At 40.3% G+C, this 16,782-nt stretch overlaps 1 protein-coding gene across 1 annotated transcript; it reads right to left on the bottom strand.

The window, feature by feature from the left end:
- Positions 1-807: 807 nt before the first annotated feature.
- Positions 808-16,607, bottom strand: LOC145659472 (uncharacterized). The gene is made up of 8 exons (XM_081722224.1): positions 16,408-16,607; positions 14,086-14,254; positions 13,494-13,547; positions 8,833-8,895; positions 7,342-7,629; positions 6,796-7,086; positions 1,546-1,562; positions 808-939 (listed from the first exon to the last, which is right to left on the bottom strand). Exons 4-8 carry the CDS (start codon positions 8,891-8,893, stop codon positions 808-810), a joined length of 789 nt encoding a protein of 262 aa, XP_081578350.1. The 5' UTR covers positions 8,894-8,895; positions 13,494-13,547; positions 14,086-14,254; positions 16,408-16,607.
- Between the last annotated feature and the right edge of the window lie 175 nt (positions 16,608-16,782).

Below are 16,782 nucleotides of genomic sequence, written 5' to 3'. Positions count from 1 at the left end.
CAGTGATATAATGCTCATGCTGTGTGGAGCTTTTCCCTAATGAGCCTGATGAGGTCTCTCCCAGTTCACTAGCTACTGGGACCGTTGCCTTTGCTGCCTCTTCCTGGAGCATCTTTTCCACCATTTTCAATAATAGCACCACTTTGGAGCCAGATACCTTTTTCTCCTCTGACAGCACCACAGTGGCCGTGTGAAAAGGAGACAGTATAGACAGGAGCTCACAAACATTATTGTACTCATCAGAGGTCAGCGCAGGAATACCAGTTTGTAAGCCTGCCAATGCTTACAGGCTCCCTGAGTTCTACTAATCGCTCCAGCATTTGAAAGCTGCTGTACCACCTTGTTTCAACCTCCTGAATCAGTTTCTTTTTTGGTTTTCCCATATGCTCTTGAACAAGGTCCAGCTTCTCCTTTAACAATAAAAACCTAAACGTTACATATGTAGCAATATAAAACAATGTGTAAACAAATGTGAAAATAATGTTACTAACTTTGACAGTTGTGCTGCTTCTAAAATAGCCCACCAGCTTCCTTGCCTTTGTAGGAATGGCAGACAGCACTGGGGTTAGTTCAAGAGCTTTTTTAACAACTATTTTCAGGGTGTAAGCAATGCAGAAGGCATGATGCAGCTTCAGCTGTTTACCACAGGCAATCATATCAGATGCGCCATCAGTAACTAGACATGTTACTTTGGATTTTATTTCCCATTCTTCCATAAGAGAGGATTTCACACAGGCCAAATTTTCAGCTGTGTGCGCCTGTGGGAATTTCACTACACCGAGTAATGTGGACTTCAGTCATGTGTTGTCATCTATAAAATGGCAGGTCACAGCCAACTAGTTTGTCTGCTGTCACACTCACTGCAGGAACTTTCTGGACCTCAACTTTGGTCTTCTCTTTCTCTTGTTGATATTTGTTCTCAACCATGGCCTTTGCGGTCTAAAGGGAAGGAAGAAAATATAATTTTTTTAATACTACTCTCATAATTTATCCATGTCACCACACATACTTTCCTAGTTGGGAAAATATAGATTGGATCAAATTTTGCTACTAAATCCCTGAAGCCTTTATCCTCAACTGTGCTAAATGGCTGTGTGTCTCTAACAATCATGAAGACCAAAGCCTCATCCAGCTCTTCCTTTCTGGTCACTGCTTTGTAAAGATTAGATTACACTTTGTCATTTTTACACTTTGTAATCCAATCCAAACTGCAAATAACATGTAAGGTGCAGAGAATAATGCAGTATATAAATATATATATACACAGTATATACACATTATATTTTATATATATATATATATATATATATATATATATATATATATATATATATATATATATATATGCATATTAATGTTAACAGTGAATAAAATTAAATTAGGTTATGGTTTAATTACAGTATTTGCATGTCAGAAGTCATTACATGAACATGTGCACATGTTTTGTTTTTATTTTTTGATGTGTGTGATGAATGTAGCATCGTGGTCAATGTCATTATTATCATGGTTGATTAACAAATATGAAAATTGGAAACCCATACCCACCTTGGCTGGATCCAACTCTATCCCCCTCATTATACATGACAAGTACAATAACACAGATGAGATGTTGTTGTTGTATCCCAGTGGTTTGGAATAGAAAAAAAAAAATGCCTTGTGAATATTATAGTAGTAACACATTTCATTATTTACAGGCATATTATGTGCAATACCTTATTTGTAGAGATCTGCTCAAAGTGTTTCCATACAGGGGAAACCCTTTTCCTTTTAGCAGGCTCCATGAAAACAAGCTCATCAATGTCACAGGCAAATTGACAGAACACAAACATGCAAATTTTGCATGGATCCATTGCGCTTTATGTGTGTTCATAAATTGTGCCAACACTCGAAATGCTTCCTGAACCAGTGAGGTTTCAGGCATCATCAGTGACGTCATTCATCCTTAAAGAAGCAAGCCTCGATACATGTTTCATAAAAGACTTCCTGGAGCTCTCGACACGTGCTCCGAAGCCTCGGCACAGTAGGGGCCATCACTAGTATCTCACTTGGAGTGAGGAGTAGGAGTGAAGGGTGAGAGTGAGGAGTAGGAGTGTGGGGTGAGAGTGAGAGGTGAGAGTGAGTAGGAGTGAGGGGTGAGAGTGAGTAGGAGTGAGGGGTGAGAGTGAGGAGTAGGAGTGAGAGTGAGGGTTGACAGTGAGTAGGAATGAGGGGAGAGAGTGAGGGGTGAGATTGAGGAGGGGGGTGAAAGTAAGGAGTAGGAGTGATGAGTGAGAGTGAGGTGTGAGAGTGAGTAGGAGTGATGGGTGAGTGAGGAGTAGGAGTGAGCAGTGATAGTGAGGGGTGAAAGTGGGTAGGTGTGAGGGGTGAGAGAGTAAGTAGGAGTGAGGGGTGAGAATGAGAAGTGAGAGTGAGGGGTGAGAGAGTAAATAGGAGTGAAGGGTGAGAATGAGGAGTAGAAGTGAGGGGTGTGAGCCACTCAAACTAGGTGGTGCACCATATTAAAAACATCAAGGAAGCATTAACAAGAGAGCCTGACATTCTACCCGACTCACATGAACATGTAGGGAATTCCACAGCAGATATTTAAAAAATAAATGTTTTGTTTTAGTTGAGAGGAAATTCAACTATGAAATTTAAAACAAGCCTCGTAAGATGTTTATGGTCATCTCTGGGATTCCAGTAAAAGGACAAAACGTAGATAATGTAAAATCAGGCAAAAATTAAAATGTAATCACAACCTCAAAGACAGAAACCAAGAAAAGTGTCTTGTAATCTAATTTGGATTCACAATCGCATGAGATGAATTTCTCAGATGTGTTTTCTTCTTCTCTTTCCCCCTGGTTTGCTTTAGTCTGTTGTCCAGTTTGTGGACATAGTGCCCATCACTTGTGAAACAGAATGTATGTCATGAATAAATGTCTTGTTTGGTCCTTCCTATTGTCCGTCTCTATGGTTTCCTTTCTCATGTTTCACTTTTCCACTCCTGTTCCAGTCCCTGTTTTGGTTTTCACTGTTCATGATTTGCACCTGCGCCTTGTTTAGTGTTCATTAGTTCAAGTATTTAAACCCTGTCTGGTTCCCTGTGTTTTTGCTGTTCATTGCGTGTGTTTGTGTGGAATGTATTGCATGTATTGCATGTATTGCATGTATTGCATGTATTGCATGTATTGCATGTATTGCATGTATTGCATGTATTGCATGTATTGCATGTGTGTCTTTGTTTCTAAGCCTCTGTTTATGTTAGCCTGTTTGATTCTAGCTGTTTTGTATTTCCTTAACTCCGTATGTTACTTCTTTCTGTTATAGCTGCTTTCCCTGTTTGCCTTCGTGTGCTTTTGGTTTGTGTTTCCTAGGCTTTGTTATCCTAGCCCTTGTTTTTGTTATGTATTCTAGGACCCTGGACTACTCTGACTACAACTCTGGATTTGCCCCTAAGAAATCTCGCTCTCCTCCGCACATGCGACCACCTCATTACCGCTCACCATTACAATAACCTGAACAATAAGGGGAACTCTTAAATAAAACATGTTGACAAATGGCAACTAAACTATTTAAACTATTCAAAGATACTACAGACAAAATTGTCTGTTTTTCCATGACTTGACAAAAGTATTTACAGTTGCATTAAATTACATCACAGGATCGCATAGTAATATTTCCATAAACATATTTACAGTACTGGGCAGATCCTCTTATAGTGATTGATACATATTCATCAATATGACAGCATGTGTCCTCTCTGAGGATCAAACCTTACTGTACCTGCTCTACCAGGTGAGCTTCAGGAGCGCTCTAATCATGTATACATACACTGATCTTTGACCCCTGAATGGGACAGAGAAAGGCAGTGCGGATCTGTGTGTGTGTGTGTGTGTGTATTTAAACATACAGAGTTATAATTATATGTGTATGTACGAGATTGGTCACTGTGACAAGATCAAGAGGGATTGTGGGATCAAATTCAATCAAATTCAATCAGGAAGTAACTAGTACAGTGATGGAGAACTGTTTAGAAATCAAACTAAAACAAATCTGGATCTTGTAGAGAGATATTGTTGTAAATGTAGAATAGAAACATACTCAGAGTTCAAAGTGAATGAACCAGTGGAGAGAATGAGCTACACAAAGGGGGGGGGGGGGGTGTACACAACAACAACAACAACAACAACCACCACCCTGATCACCACCTGTGCTCCGTCATAACTATGATCACTGCTGAAGCTCCAGTCTGTCATATTAACACACAGCATAATTACTGCACCATCACTGACTACATTTACATATTAACACACAGCATAATTACTGCACCATCACTGACTACATCTACATATTAACACACAGCATAATTACTGCACCATCACTGACTACATCTACATATTAACACACAGCATAATTACTGCACCATCACTGACTACATTTACTTATTAACACACAGCATAATTACTGCACCTTCACTGACTACATTTACTTATTAACACAGCATAATTACTACAGTAAACAGTGGTATTGAGGCTGAAGTATTTGTTGATTTATTGAGGGTCGGCTGTAGAGGGATTGAGCTTCAGGAGCAGACAAGGCCAAACTAAAAAAAAATAAAACATAAGACACACTAGAAATAAAACTACTATTATTATTATTATTATTATTAATATTATTATTATTATTATTATTATTATTATTGGTTACATTTATTTAGCACCTTTCTCAAACTCAAGGACACTTTACAGACAGAAATCAGCTTTTATTCTCAAATCACTGATAGACTGATGAGAAGCGGCAGCCAATTTACACACACAGTCTGTCAGAAACCACAGACCCCTGTGGGACTGAAGGGTGCAGGGGAAGGGGAGGAGGTTCAGACCAGGACAGAGCAGCACCCATAGCTGGACATATACACACATACATAGAGCAGCACCCATAGCTGGACATACACACATACGTAGAGCAGCACCCATAGCTGGACATATACACACATACGTAGAGCAGCACCCATAGCTGGACATATACACACATACGTAGAGCAGCACCCATAGCTGGACATACACACATACGTAGAGCAGCACCCATAGCTGGACATATACACACATACATAGAGCACCACCCATAGCTGGACATATACACACATACGTAGAGCACCACCCATAGCTGGACATATACACACACACGTAGAGCAGCACCCATAGCTGGACATATACACACATATGTAGAGCAGCACCCATAGCTGGACATATACACACACACGCAGAGCACCACCCATAGCTGGACATATACACACACACGTAGAGCAGCACCCATAGCTGGACATATACACACACACGCAGAGCACCACCCATAGCTGGACATATACACACACACGTAGAGCAGCACCCATAGCTGGACATATACACACACACGCAGAGCACCACCCATAGCTGGACATATACACACACACGTAGAGCAGCACCCATAGCTGGACATATACACACACACGCAGAGCACCACCCATAGCTGGACATACACACATACGTAGAGCAGCACCCATAGCTGGACATATACACACACACGCAGAGCACCACCCATAGCTGGACATATACACACACACGCAGAGCACCACCCATAGCTGGACATATACACACACACGTAGAGCAGCACCCATAGCTGGACATATACACACATACACAGAGCACCACCCATAGCTGGACATATACACACACACAAAGCACCAACCATAGCTGGACATATACACACACACAGAGCATCAACCATAGCTGGACATATACACACACACAGAGCACCACCCATAGCTGGACATACACACACACACACACACAGAGCACCACCCATAGCTGGACATAAACACACACACACACACACACACAGAGCACCAACCATAGCTGGACACACTCAAATCACTCACAGACAGATGAGAAGCAGCAGCCAATTTACACACAGTGTTCTCTCTATTAGAAACTACAGGAGAACCAGGTGTAGGAGAAGGGGAGGAGGTTAAGACCAGGACAGAGCACCAACCATCACTGAACATACACACACACACACACACACACACACACACACACACACACACACACACACACACACACACCTATCTTTATCTATATTCATGCACAACTCACATTGATACAGGACAGTTTGAGTTCCAATCATCCTAACCTCCATGTTTTTGGGAGGATTCCAGAGGAAACCTACGCAGATACAGGGAGAACATGGAAACTCCACCCAGATAGGGACTCGACCCCCACACAGACACAAGAACACCACAGTGAAGATGTATCTCTGTCTGTCGCTTCTTCCCAGTCTTCCCCTTATATTCCCCTTATGCGCTGGGTAGAATGAGGCAGCCAATCAAGACAACACCGCAGCCGAGAACAATTCCAGCACAGGACAGAAGACTTCATCAAGTGGAGGAGGAGCATCAAGAAGGGGACGTAAACAAACACAAATTTTTCCCACTCAATCACTCTTTTGTTTTGGTATCAGCAAGCAAGCATCACACCAAGTGGTGTAAAACATCAGTGGCTGGATTCAAGCATGTCCATCCACCTCAAAGAGTCCAGTGAAAATCAACCAGGTCCACATGCTCTATTGGGGATATACTTTGATAAACAGGACCTCAACTAAGACCAAGACCTCAAACTATGACACTCAGTTCACGCTGTTTACATGATCCCAGCATTCATAGTCTAACTAATACGGAACCACGGATGTGCATGTAAACATAATTACTGATACTACGCACACCCCCCTCCCCAACAAAAAGTAACTAGGCAACATTAAAATCACAGTAACCATACTTACCTTCCACAGTAACTGTGTATGTCTGTATAATCTCTTCATGCTTAGTGTCTCTGATGATGTAAACTCCACTATCAGATGGTGTGGTTCCTTGCAGCTCCACAGCAGAGATAAGCAACACTCTCTGAGTGTATTCAGGTTTACACTTCAGTGAGTGTCCAGCCACTGTACAGATCTGTCCACTAGAGGGAGCAGCTGCACCTGTGCTGTTATAAATCACCTCCACTGACTCTGATATGAGCAAATCCAGCACCAGAGGTTCACCAGGCTTAATCTGAACTGAAGAATTACAGGCTTTGGAAAAAACAATTAGAAACTTCAATGTAATATACAACTGATTTGACCATGTAACCTCAGAACGGCAAATCTGATATAAACATTTAAACGTTACATACAAGCTCCTTCTGTTTTTCCCCACATATCTGATATTTGAAGTTTACAATTCTATGTTCTACTTAGAACATACTCTAAGTTCTACTTAAAGTTCTCTCTGTCTACATAAATAATGGTTTAGTAACAATAACTAGGTAATCCATTGAGGACACTTACCCTCTATCTGTAGACTCACATCACAGAGCTCTTGACCTTTACAGGCGCAGGTGTACAAGGACCTCTTAGTGTAATCAGCATCAGTGATGGTGAGGGAGAGATCTCCCTTCAGGTACTGATCATGGGACATGTGAAATCCCTCCTCTGACTGGCAGGATGTCTGGTTACACTGAGCCAGTACGTCATGTGGTTTATGATATAAAGTCCATGTGACCAGACCAGAACATGTCTGAGTGCAGGGGAGAGTAGCATCATCATGAAGATTCACCTTTACTGAAGGAAAAGAACCTGAAAGACACATTAAGAAAAGAGAGTATAAAACGTTACAGTGGTGCTTGAAAGTTTAGGAACTCTTTAGAAGTTTCTATATTTCTACATATATATGAACTAAAACTTCATCAGATTGTCAAAAAAGTCCTGAAAGTAGATAAAGAGAAACAAATCAAACAAATCAAACAAAATAATACTGTCATTTATTTATAGAGGAAAATGTTTCATATCAAGGCAATAAATATCAACTTGTAAACAATATTTATTATTTAGAATGTTATTTATTTTATCTGTCATATCCATGCATGATACAGCGCAAGTATCTATATATAATATATAATTATACATATATAAAATACATCCCACACTAAATAATCCCCTACACGACTGAACCACAGTGGCTTTTAATGAAAAAATATCAGATTGGTATTTACATCAGGCGACAATCAAATGCAAGACATCAGTATCAGATCAGTAGAGAAAAACTGGTATCATGCTCTCTCTATAAATACAGTAAAACTAAAAATAATCAACCATTCACTCAGACTACTTAAATATTCTTGGTTACTCAAATATGCATTTCTATGTAAGAGCAGAACTGACTGATACTGCTCATTCGTACGACTGCAGGGACATCTGTGCCTTCTATGTCTGTGTCTACATGACCATTCTGGTGAGCTTTTAATTAAATAGTTCTGAAATGCAAGTCTATTAGCAAAGTGACAGGAAATCTGTCCAATGAAATTGATTAATTTTGTCACTCTGGGGGCGGGCCATTAGCAACCTATCCCTTCTCAGTGTTCTGAAAAAAAGGTTATGACATTATTAGTAAAGGATCACTGTGTTCATGCTACCTTAGCCAGCTGACTATGAATGGGGTCTATGAGTGAGACAGACACTGTAGTTATACAGTAGGTACAAGGAGCCACATATCCACAGTGAGTTATACAGTACAGTTCTCATGAATAGCAGCAATGCAGTAAACAAGTTTACTATCCATTTTAATGTTATAAAAATGGATGGCATCGTTTACGCTGTGCAGCGCAAAATGAATTATTAAAAACAACCGTCAGAATTTATTACTTAATTTAATAATAATTTTATTAAATATAAAGAAGATTAAATAAAGATAAAGGTCAAGCAGGTACAATAGTCTGGTTAACACACCAAAGTCATGGATGAAATTCTGATGACCTGAGAGAACCTGTTCTGTCCACTTACCAGCTATGACTGTCAGCAGCTGTAACAGCAGAACACAGTGACACCTGCTGCAGGACAGCATGACTGAGGAGACAAAAGAGAACCCAGTGAGTACTGTACAGAGGAGACAGGAGAACCCAGTCAGTACTGTACAGAGGAGACAGGAGGACCCAGTCAGTACTGTATAGAGGAGACAGGAGAACCCAGTCAGTACTGTACAGAGGAGACAGGAGAACCCAGTCAGTACTGTACAGAGGAGACAGGAGGACCCAGTCAGTACTATACAGAGGAGACAGGAGAACCCAGTCAGTACTGTACAGAGGAGACAGGAGAACCCAGTCAGTACTGTACAGAGGAGACAGGAGGACCCAGTCAGTACTGTACAGAGGAGACAGGAGAACCCAGTCAGTACTATACAGAGGAGACAGGAGAACCCAGTCAGTACTGTAGAGAGGGGACAGGAGGACCCAGTCAGTACTGTACAGAGGGGACAGGAGAACCCAGTCAGTACTGTACAGAGGAGACAGGAGAACCCAGTCAGTACTGTACAGAGGAGACAGGAGGACCCACTCAGTACTGTACAGAGGAGACAGGACAACCCCAGTCAGTACTGTACAGGTAGGAGCAGAGTGATCACTATTAGGAAAAATGTCACTTATTTACAGTACCCTGATTACAGCACCTGGCATAAAATAAACAGGACTAAACCCCACTACACCTCAGCAGCACAGTAATCCTCCTTTACCAGAGAGGGGTTAGTCCAGGGTCCAGAACATCACAGTCCTACCTGCCAGTACGTTGTGTCACTGTTCAGCTCCCTTATTCCCAGCAGTCATGCTGTGTTTGATATTTCTGGCAACACTAAACTACTAATCAGACGGGACTCATTTTCCAGTCATATGTACATATAGCAACTTTACCACAAGACCTCTGGAGTGTATAACAGACTCACACAGGATCAGAAACCTCAGGATAAATTACAGACATGTCAGCGGCTAATGGATTTACGTATTACTATCTCACTAAAACATCCACGTGTGATACGTAGCCTTCGTTGGTCGCAACCACTAAATATTTTTCACACATTTGCACAGAATTCTGTTATTTAATGAAACCACTTATAGTAATGACTTGGGTTTGAACATTAGCAGGTTACATATGTGTAGGGGAATTTACTTAAAACCTCTGAGAAGTCATTTGCCTATTCGAGCACTTCCGAGATTGGAGAAAAAAAGCGCCCAAACTCTGATATGTGAACCCTGGATATTCGCCCGGGATTAAAAACCCCTGAGATTACAGCAAACAGCCGTTTATAGCAGGAAAAGGACGCAATAATTATTACTGACACTGCAGTAGGTAAAATGACGGACATGACGAGAGTAAAATCACTGAGGAACGAGGGAAATAATTACATTACCACACCTCGCCATGTCAAATGAATCCTGTCCGAAAGGTTTTAACACATGAAGTTCTGAACCTTGGTTCTGGGGACCCACCGCCCTGCACAGTTTCCCATCTGATCCCGCTCATGAAAGACTTGATGACCCAGAAAACCTGAAACTGTCCGCCAGTGGATGCACTGTTACCAGCCTTAAATGTACATGACAAACACAGAAATAAACCTGAAACAGTTTTTCTTTGGGCTGATAAACTGTTCCTGGCAACATGCAGAATCAATTAGTCTGTAATGCACCTATAAAACAGGAGTATTGTAACGGTCAGTAATTTGCGGACTGTCCCCTTAAGTTACGTTTACGTAAAAGGCGTGGGCACGTAGGCCACGCGGAAGAGTTGGTTTTGTACTGTGCGTGACGGACGTTGCCGGACCCAGCTCTTCATTTATCGTTATTTACTTCTTTAGTAACGCGTTATGAGCTGTGGATGTTTTTACAACTCATGTATGAGCTGTCTACAATACTCCAGGAGCGAGCCTGTGTCACGTGGTGAATAAACCAGCAAGTTTACTACTAAACTGAGTGATTCTGCTCCGCATCTCCTCCACGTGCTTCACAGGCTTCTCTCTACCAGTTCCAAAGATCTCCTCATCTGGGTTGGAGCATAATTTAAACAGGACTAACTCCAAGCGTTACAGTATGTACTAAAGTAGACAGTTACTGTATGTGCAAGGCAGGTGTTCTTAATAAAGTTACCGGTGAGTTTATGTAGCAACATTCGTACTTGGGATATTTATCTAACGACCTCGCAAATATTGTGGAGAAAAATGTGTGATAAAAAATAGAGGCAGTGAAACCCACTGGCTAATCACAGAGTGCGACAGTGCTTTTGAATATTATTATTATTATTATTATTATTATTTAATAGCAATAAAGGTTTGTACGCCACATGGACATTATCTCCTACCAAACGCATTTACTGAGGTACCTGCACGCCAGGAGACACACAGTCCATCTACTGAACTGCAGCATAAGAAGGCAGAACAGCACGCGGAGGGAACAAAGCGCACAGCTACTATCGCTCAGTGCACGAGCTAAAGTCCCTAAATGAACACATGAACCCGTTCAACAGTCCGCGAGAACAATCAGAGTTCTTAGCAGACATGCAAACTTTAAAACAGCTGCACTAAACATTACATATTAATTTATTATCTATGCAGTTGCCTAGTTGCGTTCATAAATCAGACTTTCTGACAGCTAGCGCGCATATTTGGACGGTAATCAGAAGTACATCGACATATAAACACTTTTAAACTAACTGCTAGAGATGTTGGAACTTGAAATGTCAAATTTTTTTCTCCTCCAAACCCTTATCTTTCTCTTTATGGTTCTTTCAACCTACAATTCACCAAGACACACAAGTGGCAGGCCAATCCGTTTCAACTCAGGCAAGCATATATGCTTGCGGATAAATGTGTGTGCGGTTTATTTGTTTTTTCACATGAAAGTTAAGAGGTGCGGTGTGACTGCGCAGGATGCGAGCGCCCCTGTTCCTCTCCGAGCAGAGGATAGGCAGCCGTATCCACGCAGTCTAAGCCACGCCGACCCGAAATGGGAACCCGAGTTTGACTTCAGCTTTCTGTTCGAGTACAGCGGCCGAGGCGGAGACACGGACACGGAGAGACGTTTGGAGGCAGGTCGCCGATTGTCGCGTAAGCTCAGGTTCAGTAAGATGATCAAGTGTATAAATTAATATTTTATATTAACTGTTACCTTATAGAAACCATCACCCTTGCCATTCCTGGCAGCTTCACTAAATATTACATATTCATTTATTATCTATGCAGATGGATACTTTTTCCGTCCTATATTGCTGAGCCGTTATGTTCATAAATCACTTTCTGACAGCTAGCGCGCATATCTGGACGGTAATCAGAAGTACATCTATATAAAAACTCTTAAACTCACCGTTACAGATGTCGCCTTTCAACCTGAAACTTGATTCAAAATGTTTCAAAAATTAAACCCGCGTGTAACCTCTGCCTAAAGGCGCCCTAATGAAATCATTCAGAGGGAGCACATCTCAGAAATTTCGTGTTAGATCAATGCAAATTAGCGCGGTGCCTCCAGAAATGTGTCTAGTACTATGTTGATAGTAATAAATCCTTTTAAACCCTCTCATGATTAATGACCCGAATGAGTCACAGATTAGTAAATACAACAAATGACACTTAATTAAAAAAACAAAAAAACAAAACGTATATCCCTGCACAAAAGAAAGCAATCGCGAAATAACAGAAGCAAATCACAAACAACGAAAACCGATTCAACATAAGTATGACCGATTAATGCAGTCACCTATTAACGTCACCACAAGCGGCGGAAAAAACAACGTGAAAAAATACCAATATTAATATTTCTCTTACCCTCAGAGGCTTCAGTTGCAAATCAACCACATTGAATAATTACTGAAATTAGCAAATAAACGCTCAATAAAAATTGGTCAATACAGCAACTTAGTACGTGGATTTTCACAAACGTTTGTGTTAAAAGGCAAAATCAACATTTGCTGTGGTGCTTTCACTGACTCACAGTTTATGTAAGAAAGTGTATTGTTAGCCATATGCTATTTGGAAATGATTTCATAGACAGTATTTATATAAATGTTCTTAGATACAATATATAAAATTAATTTACACTCTGCTATTGTGAGGACACCAATGGACAAGATTTAAACAGTCAATCGAGTTTAGAGTTTAAAAACAAGTGTCATGTTTGTCATTTCAGTAATGGTTTGTTATGGTCGGTATAAGATATGCGCAGATTAAGATTAAGGTTAAATTTATCTCTTATGACACTAACGGTCATAGCACATATTTAATTAGGCTAATATTTTTACAAATAATACTTACACTGAAAACCCTCCCTGAGAGTGCACACTAGTCTGCTTTCCAGTCAGGAAGGTCTTTATAGGTTGGGGAGGGAGGACATACAGCATTGCGGCATTATACTTCCAGATCTAAAGACACTGTGACCTCATCTGTTATAAACACTCCTGTGGATGGACTGAAATACATTTGAGAGCTACCATATTTTTCTGATAAATTGTAGCCATTGATGAAATAAGACAACCAATCCGATGACAATCATCATTTTTTTAAATGGGCCACTACAAAATGCTCCCCGTCAGAGCGAGCACAAGTATCAACCCTCTTGGTGGACTTAACCAGCACACCTTCCACTAATGTGTATGTCTCTGCTCTCTCAGCTGTATATGTAGCCACTCACCTCACCCTCACAGGTGCTGGCCTGGAATATGGAGATGCCAGTTTGGAAAACATTCTAAGGGATCAAGAGAAACAAACCAAAATTAATGCTAAAATTGATGCCTAAACATTTTTTAAATCAGCATTAATGTACATTACTCAGGACTATGTTAATAACGTGTTTGAAAATGGACTTTGATAAAAGGAGCTTCTTTGCAGTTAATCAGATAACTCTGTATCCCCAGCTAGTGAAGCTTAAGTGCTATTTAATTGTTGTTTGAAATAACAATCAGTCATTTTCAGTAGCACAGGTCATTGTACCGCAAATGTTAACTTCAGATGAAGTGGAAATGACTTCATTAACTTCATTCATTCATTCACCCACAACTGATAACCAAGATGTCTGAGAGAAAACTTGCACTGTGTCCGACACAGACAGGTTAACGAGCAGCTAGTTAGCTCGGTCTGTCGGTGTGGCCACTAACTTTGCCCATTAAATCTCACTTTTACAGTAAAGTCTGGACGTACCGAGATGGGGAATAAAAGCCATAGAAATAAATTGAGCGCAACAAATTGAAGGGAAAATGTAAAAGAGGGAGCCTGGCTTCACTTACCAAATGCTGTAAGTCAGAAGTGTGGTAGGATGCTGGGACAGCAACGGGATGGCAACGGGAGAGCCAATAAAAATTGGAGAAGCACGTTGGAACAGACCAATGGTGCTCTGCGGCGTTTTGCAGAATATTGGAACAGGCCAATGAGAGGACGCAAGCTCTCTGGAACATACTGGAACAGAAAATCAGGGTCAGTGGAATGAGTCAACATATTGAGACGGACAGACCCACAAAAGATAAAGAAAATGAAAGCTAAACACGATAGAACCAATACACTGACAGAAACACAACTGGGAACAGGTTACAAGGCAACAACATGAAATGAAGAAGGACCTTAGTATAAATGGAGGCTTAGTACAATGAACACAGGCTGAGTGAACAATAACCAGCGACAAGACTGGAGAGACACTAGAAATATATACACAAGTTAACAAGGAATATACACACAAGTTAACAAGGAACATATACACGAATTAACAAGGAACAACTAGAAACAGGAGAAAACAGGCAGAACAACCAGACAAGGGGGAGTAACAGAAAAATCAAAACAAAGAAGCTCATGGAAAGAAAACCAAGTTGTAAAGTAAACAGAGCATGACAGGATTGCTAAAGTGACCGAGATGACAGGGAGGGGACAACCGTGACAATGCAGAGTAATAATAATAATAATTACTCAGATATGCAGGAATATACAGTGCAATAATAATTACTCAAACATGCAGGAACATACAGAGTAAAAGTTACTCAGGCCTACAGGAACATATAATTATTCAGTCATATAGGAAGAGTGTTCCAAAGTAGGACACTGAAGGCACTGACATTTATACCTAAAATGTTTGTTGAAAGACATTTACTCTACAACACAGTGCTCCAATATTCCATCATCATCATCAGTCTTTTCACCCTCGTTGAAGCACACTTTGATGTGACGCAGCTTACATATGTAGTACTTATTAATACTACTATATAGTAGTATTTATTTAGGTAGTTTGTTAGTTATCTATGTATTTATTTCCAGCTTTTAAAACTGTTCTGTTGCATCGAAAAGCATGACATTTGTTGTTTCAATAAAAGCAACTAATAAAACTAAATGGACTGTTGTGCATGTCATTAAAATCTCATTGCTGAGTTGTGTACATACATCCAGGGTTTGGCAGAATACTTTGATGGTTGAATAATGTGATGTATTCTATTACAATACATAAAACAGTAATTTATTCAGAATACATTTAGAATGCACCCAGAACACATCTTACTAAGTCACATTTAAGAGCAAAAATATTTTATATATTTTAAATTGAAGTTCTAAATTGTGAACAGCTTATCATTAAACAAAACTGATAAAATGCCATCAATTTATGACTTTAGAAATTAAAGAATTATAAATAATTATTATTATAATAGTGCTTTTATAAAATACTCTACCTTATTTGATGGTAAAAGTGTTCAAACTTCAAAACGCTTTTTCTATTTCCGGCTCTGTCGTCACGTGATCATTGTAGAACGAATCAAGCACAAGCACGAGCACAAATCCATTGGTTTCATTTCTGAAGCGCGAAGTTCAAATTCGACATTTAGCGGTGAGTTTAAAAGTGTTTGTATGTCGATGTACTTCTGATTACCGTCCAAATATGCGCGCTAGCTGTCAGAAAGTCTGTTTTATGAACGCAACTAGGCAACTGCATAGATAATAAATTAATATGTAATGTTTAGTGCAGCTGTTTTAAAGTTTGCATGTCTGCTAAGAACTCTGGTTGTTCTCGCGGACTGTTGAACGGGTTCATGTGTTCATTTAGGGACTTTAGCTCGTGCACTGAGCGATAGTAGCTGTGCGCTTTGTTCCCTCCGCGTGCTGTTCTGCCTTCTTATGCTGCAGTTCAGTAGATGGACTGTGTGTCTCCTGGCGTGCAGTTACCTCAGAGTACATGCGTTTGGTAGGAGATAATGTCCATGTGGCGTACAAACCTTTATTGCTATTAAATAATAATAATAATAATAATAATAATAATATTCAAAAGCACTGTCGCACTCTGTGATTAGCCAGTGGGTTTCACTGCCTCTATTTTTTATCACACATTTTTCTCCACAATAATATTTGCGAGGTCGTTAGATAAATATCCCAAGTACGAATGTTGCTACATAAGCTCACCGGTCACTTTATTAAGAACACCTGCCTTGCACATACAGTAACTGTCTACTTTATTACATACTGTAACGCTTGGAGTTAGTCCTGTTTAAATTATACTCCAACCCAGATGAGCAGATCTTTGGAACTGGTAGAGAGAAGCCTGTGAAACACGTGGAGGAGATGCTGACCAGACTCACTCAGTTTAGTAGTAAACTTGCTGGTTTATTCACCACGTGACACAGGCTCGCTCCTGGAGTATTGTAGACAGCTTATACATGAGTTGTAAAAACATCCACAGCTCATAACGCGTTACTAAAGAAGTAAATAACGATAAATGAAGAGCTGGGTCCAGCAACGTCCGTCACGCACAGTACAAAACCAACTCTTCCGCGTGGGCAACGTGCACACGCCTTTTACGTAAAGGTAATTTAAGGGGACAGTCCGCAAATTACTGACCGTTACAATACTCCTGTTTTATATGTGCATTACAGACTAATTGATTCTGCATGTTGCCAGGAACAGTTTATCAGCCCAAAGAAAAACTGTTTCAGGTTTATTTCTGTGTTTGCCAT

Source organism: Electrophorus electricus, chromosome 1 (assembly GCF_041902795.1).
Source record: "Electrophorus electricus isolate QZ-2024a chromosome 1, ASM4190279v1, whole genome shotgun sequence".
In the NCBI taxonomy this organism is placed as follows: domain Eukaryota; kingdom Metazoa; phylum Chordata; class Actinopteri; order Gymnotiformes; family Gymnotidae; genus Electrophorus; species Electrophorus electricus.
This window is presented reverse-complemented; position numbering and strand designations above follow the sequence as displayed.

Coding starts and splice junctions, on each gene's coding strand:
- LOC145659472 (XM_081722224.1), bottom strand. CDS start 8,893: ATGCTGTCCTGCAGCAGGTGTCACTGTGTTCTGCTGTTACAGCTGCTG. Junction 7,630..8,832: donor GCTGCTGACAGTCATAGCTG/GTAAGTGGACAG, acceptor TGTGTCTTTCAG/GTTCTTTTCCTTCAGTAAAG. Junction 7,087..7,341: donor TGTGAGTCTACAGATAGAGG/GTAAGTGTCCTC, acceptor TTTTTTCCAAAG/CCTGTAATTCTTCAGTTCAG.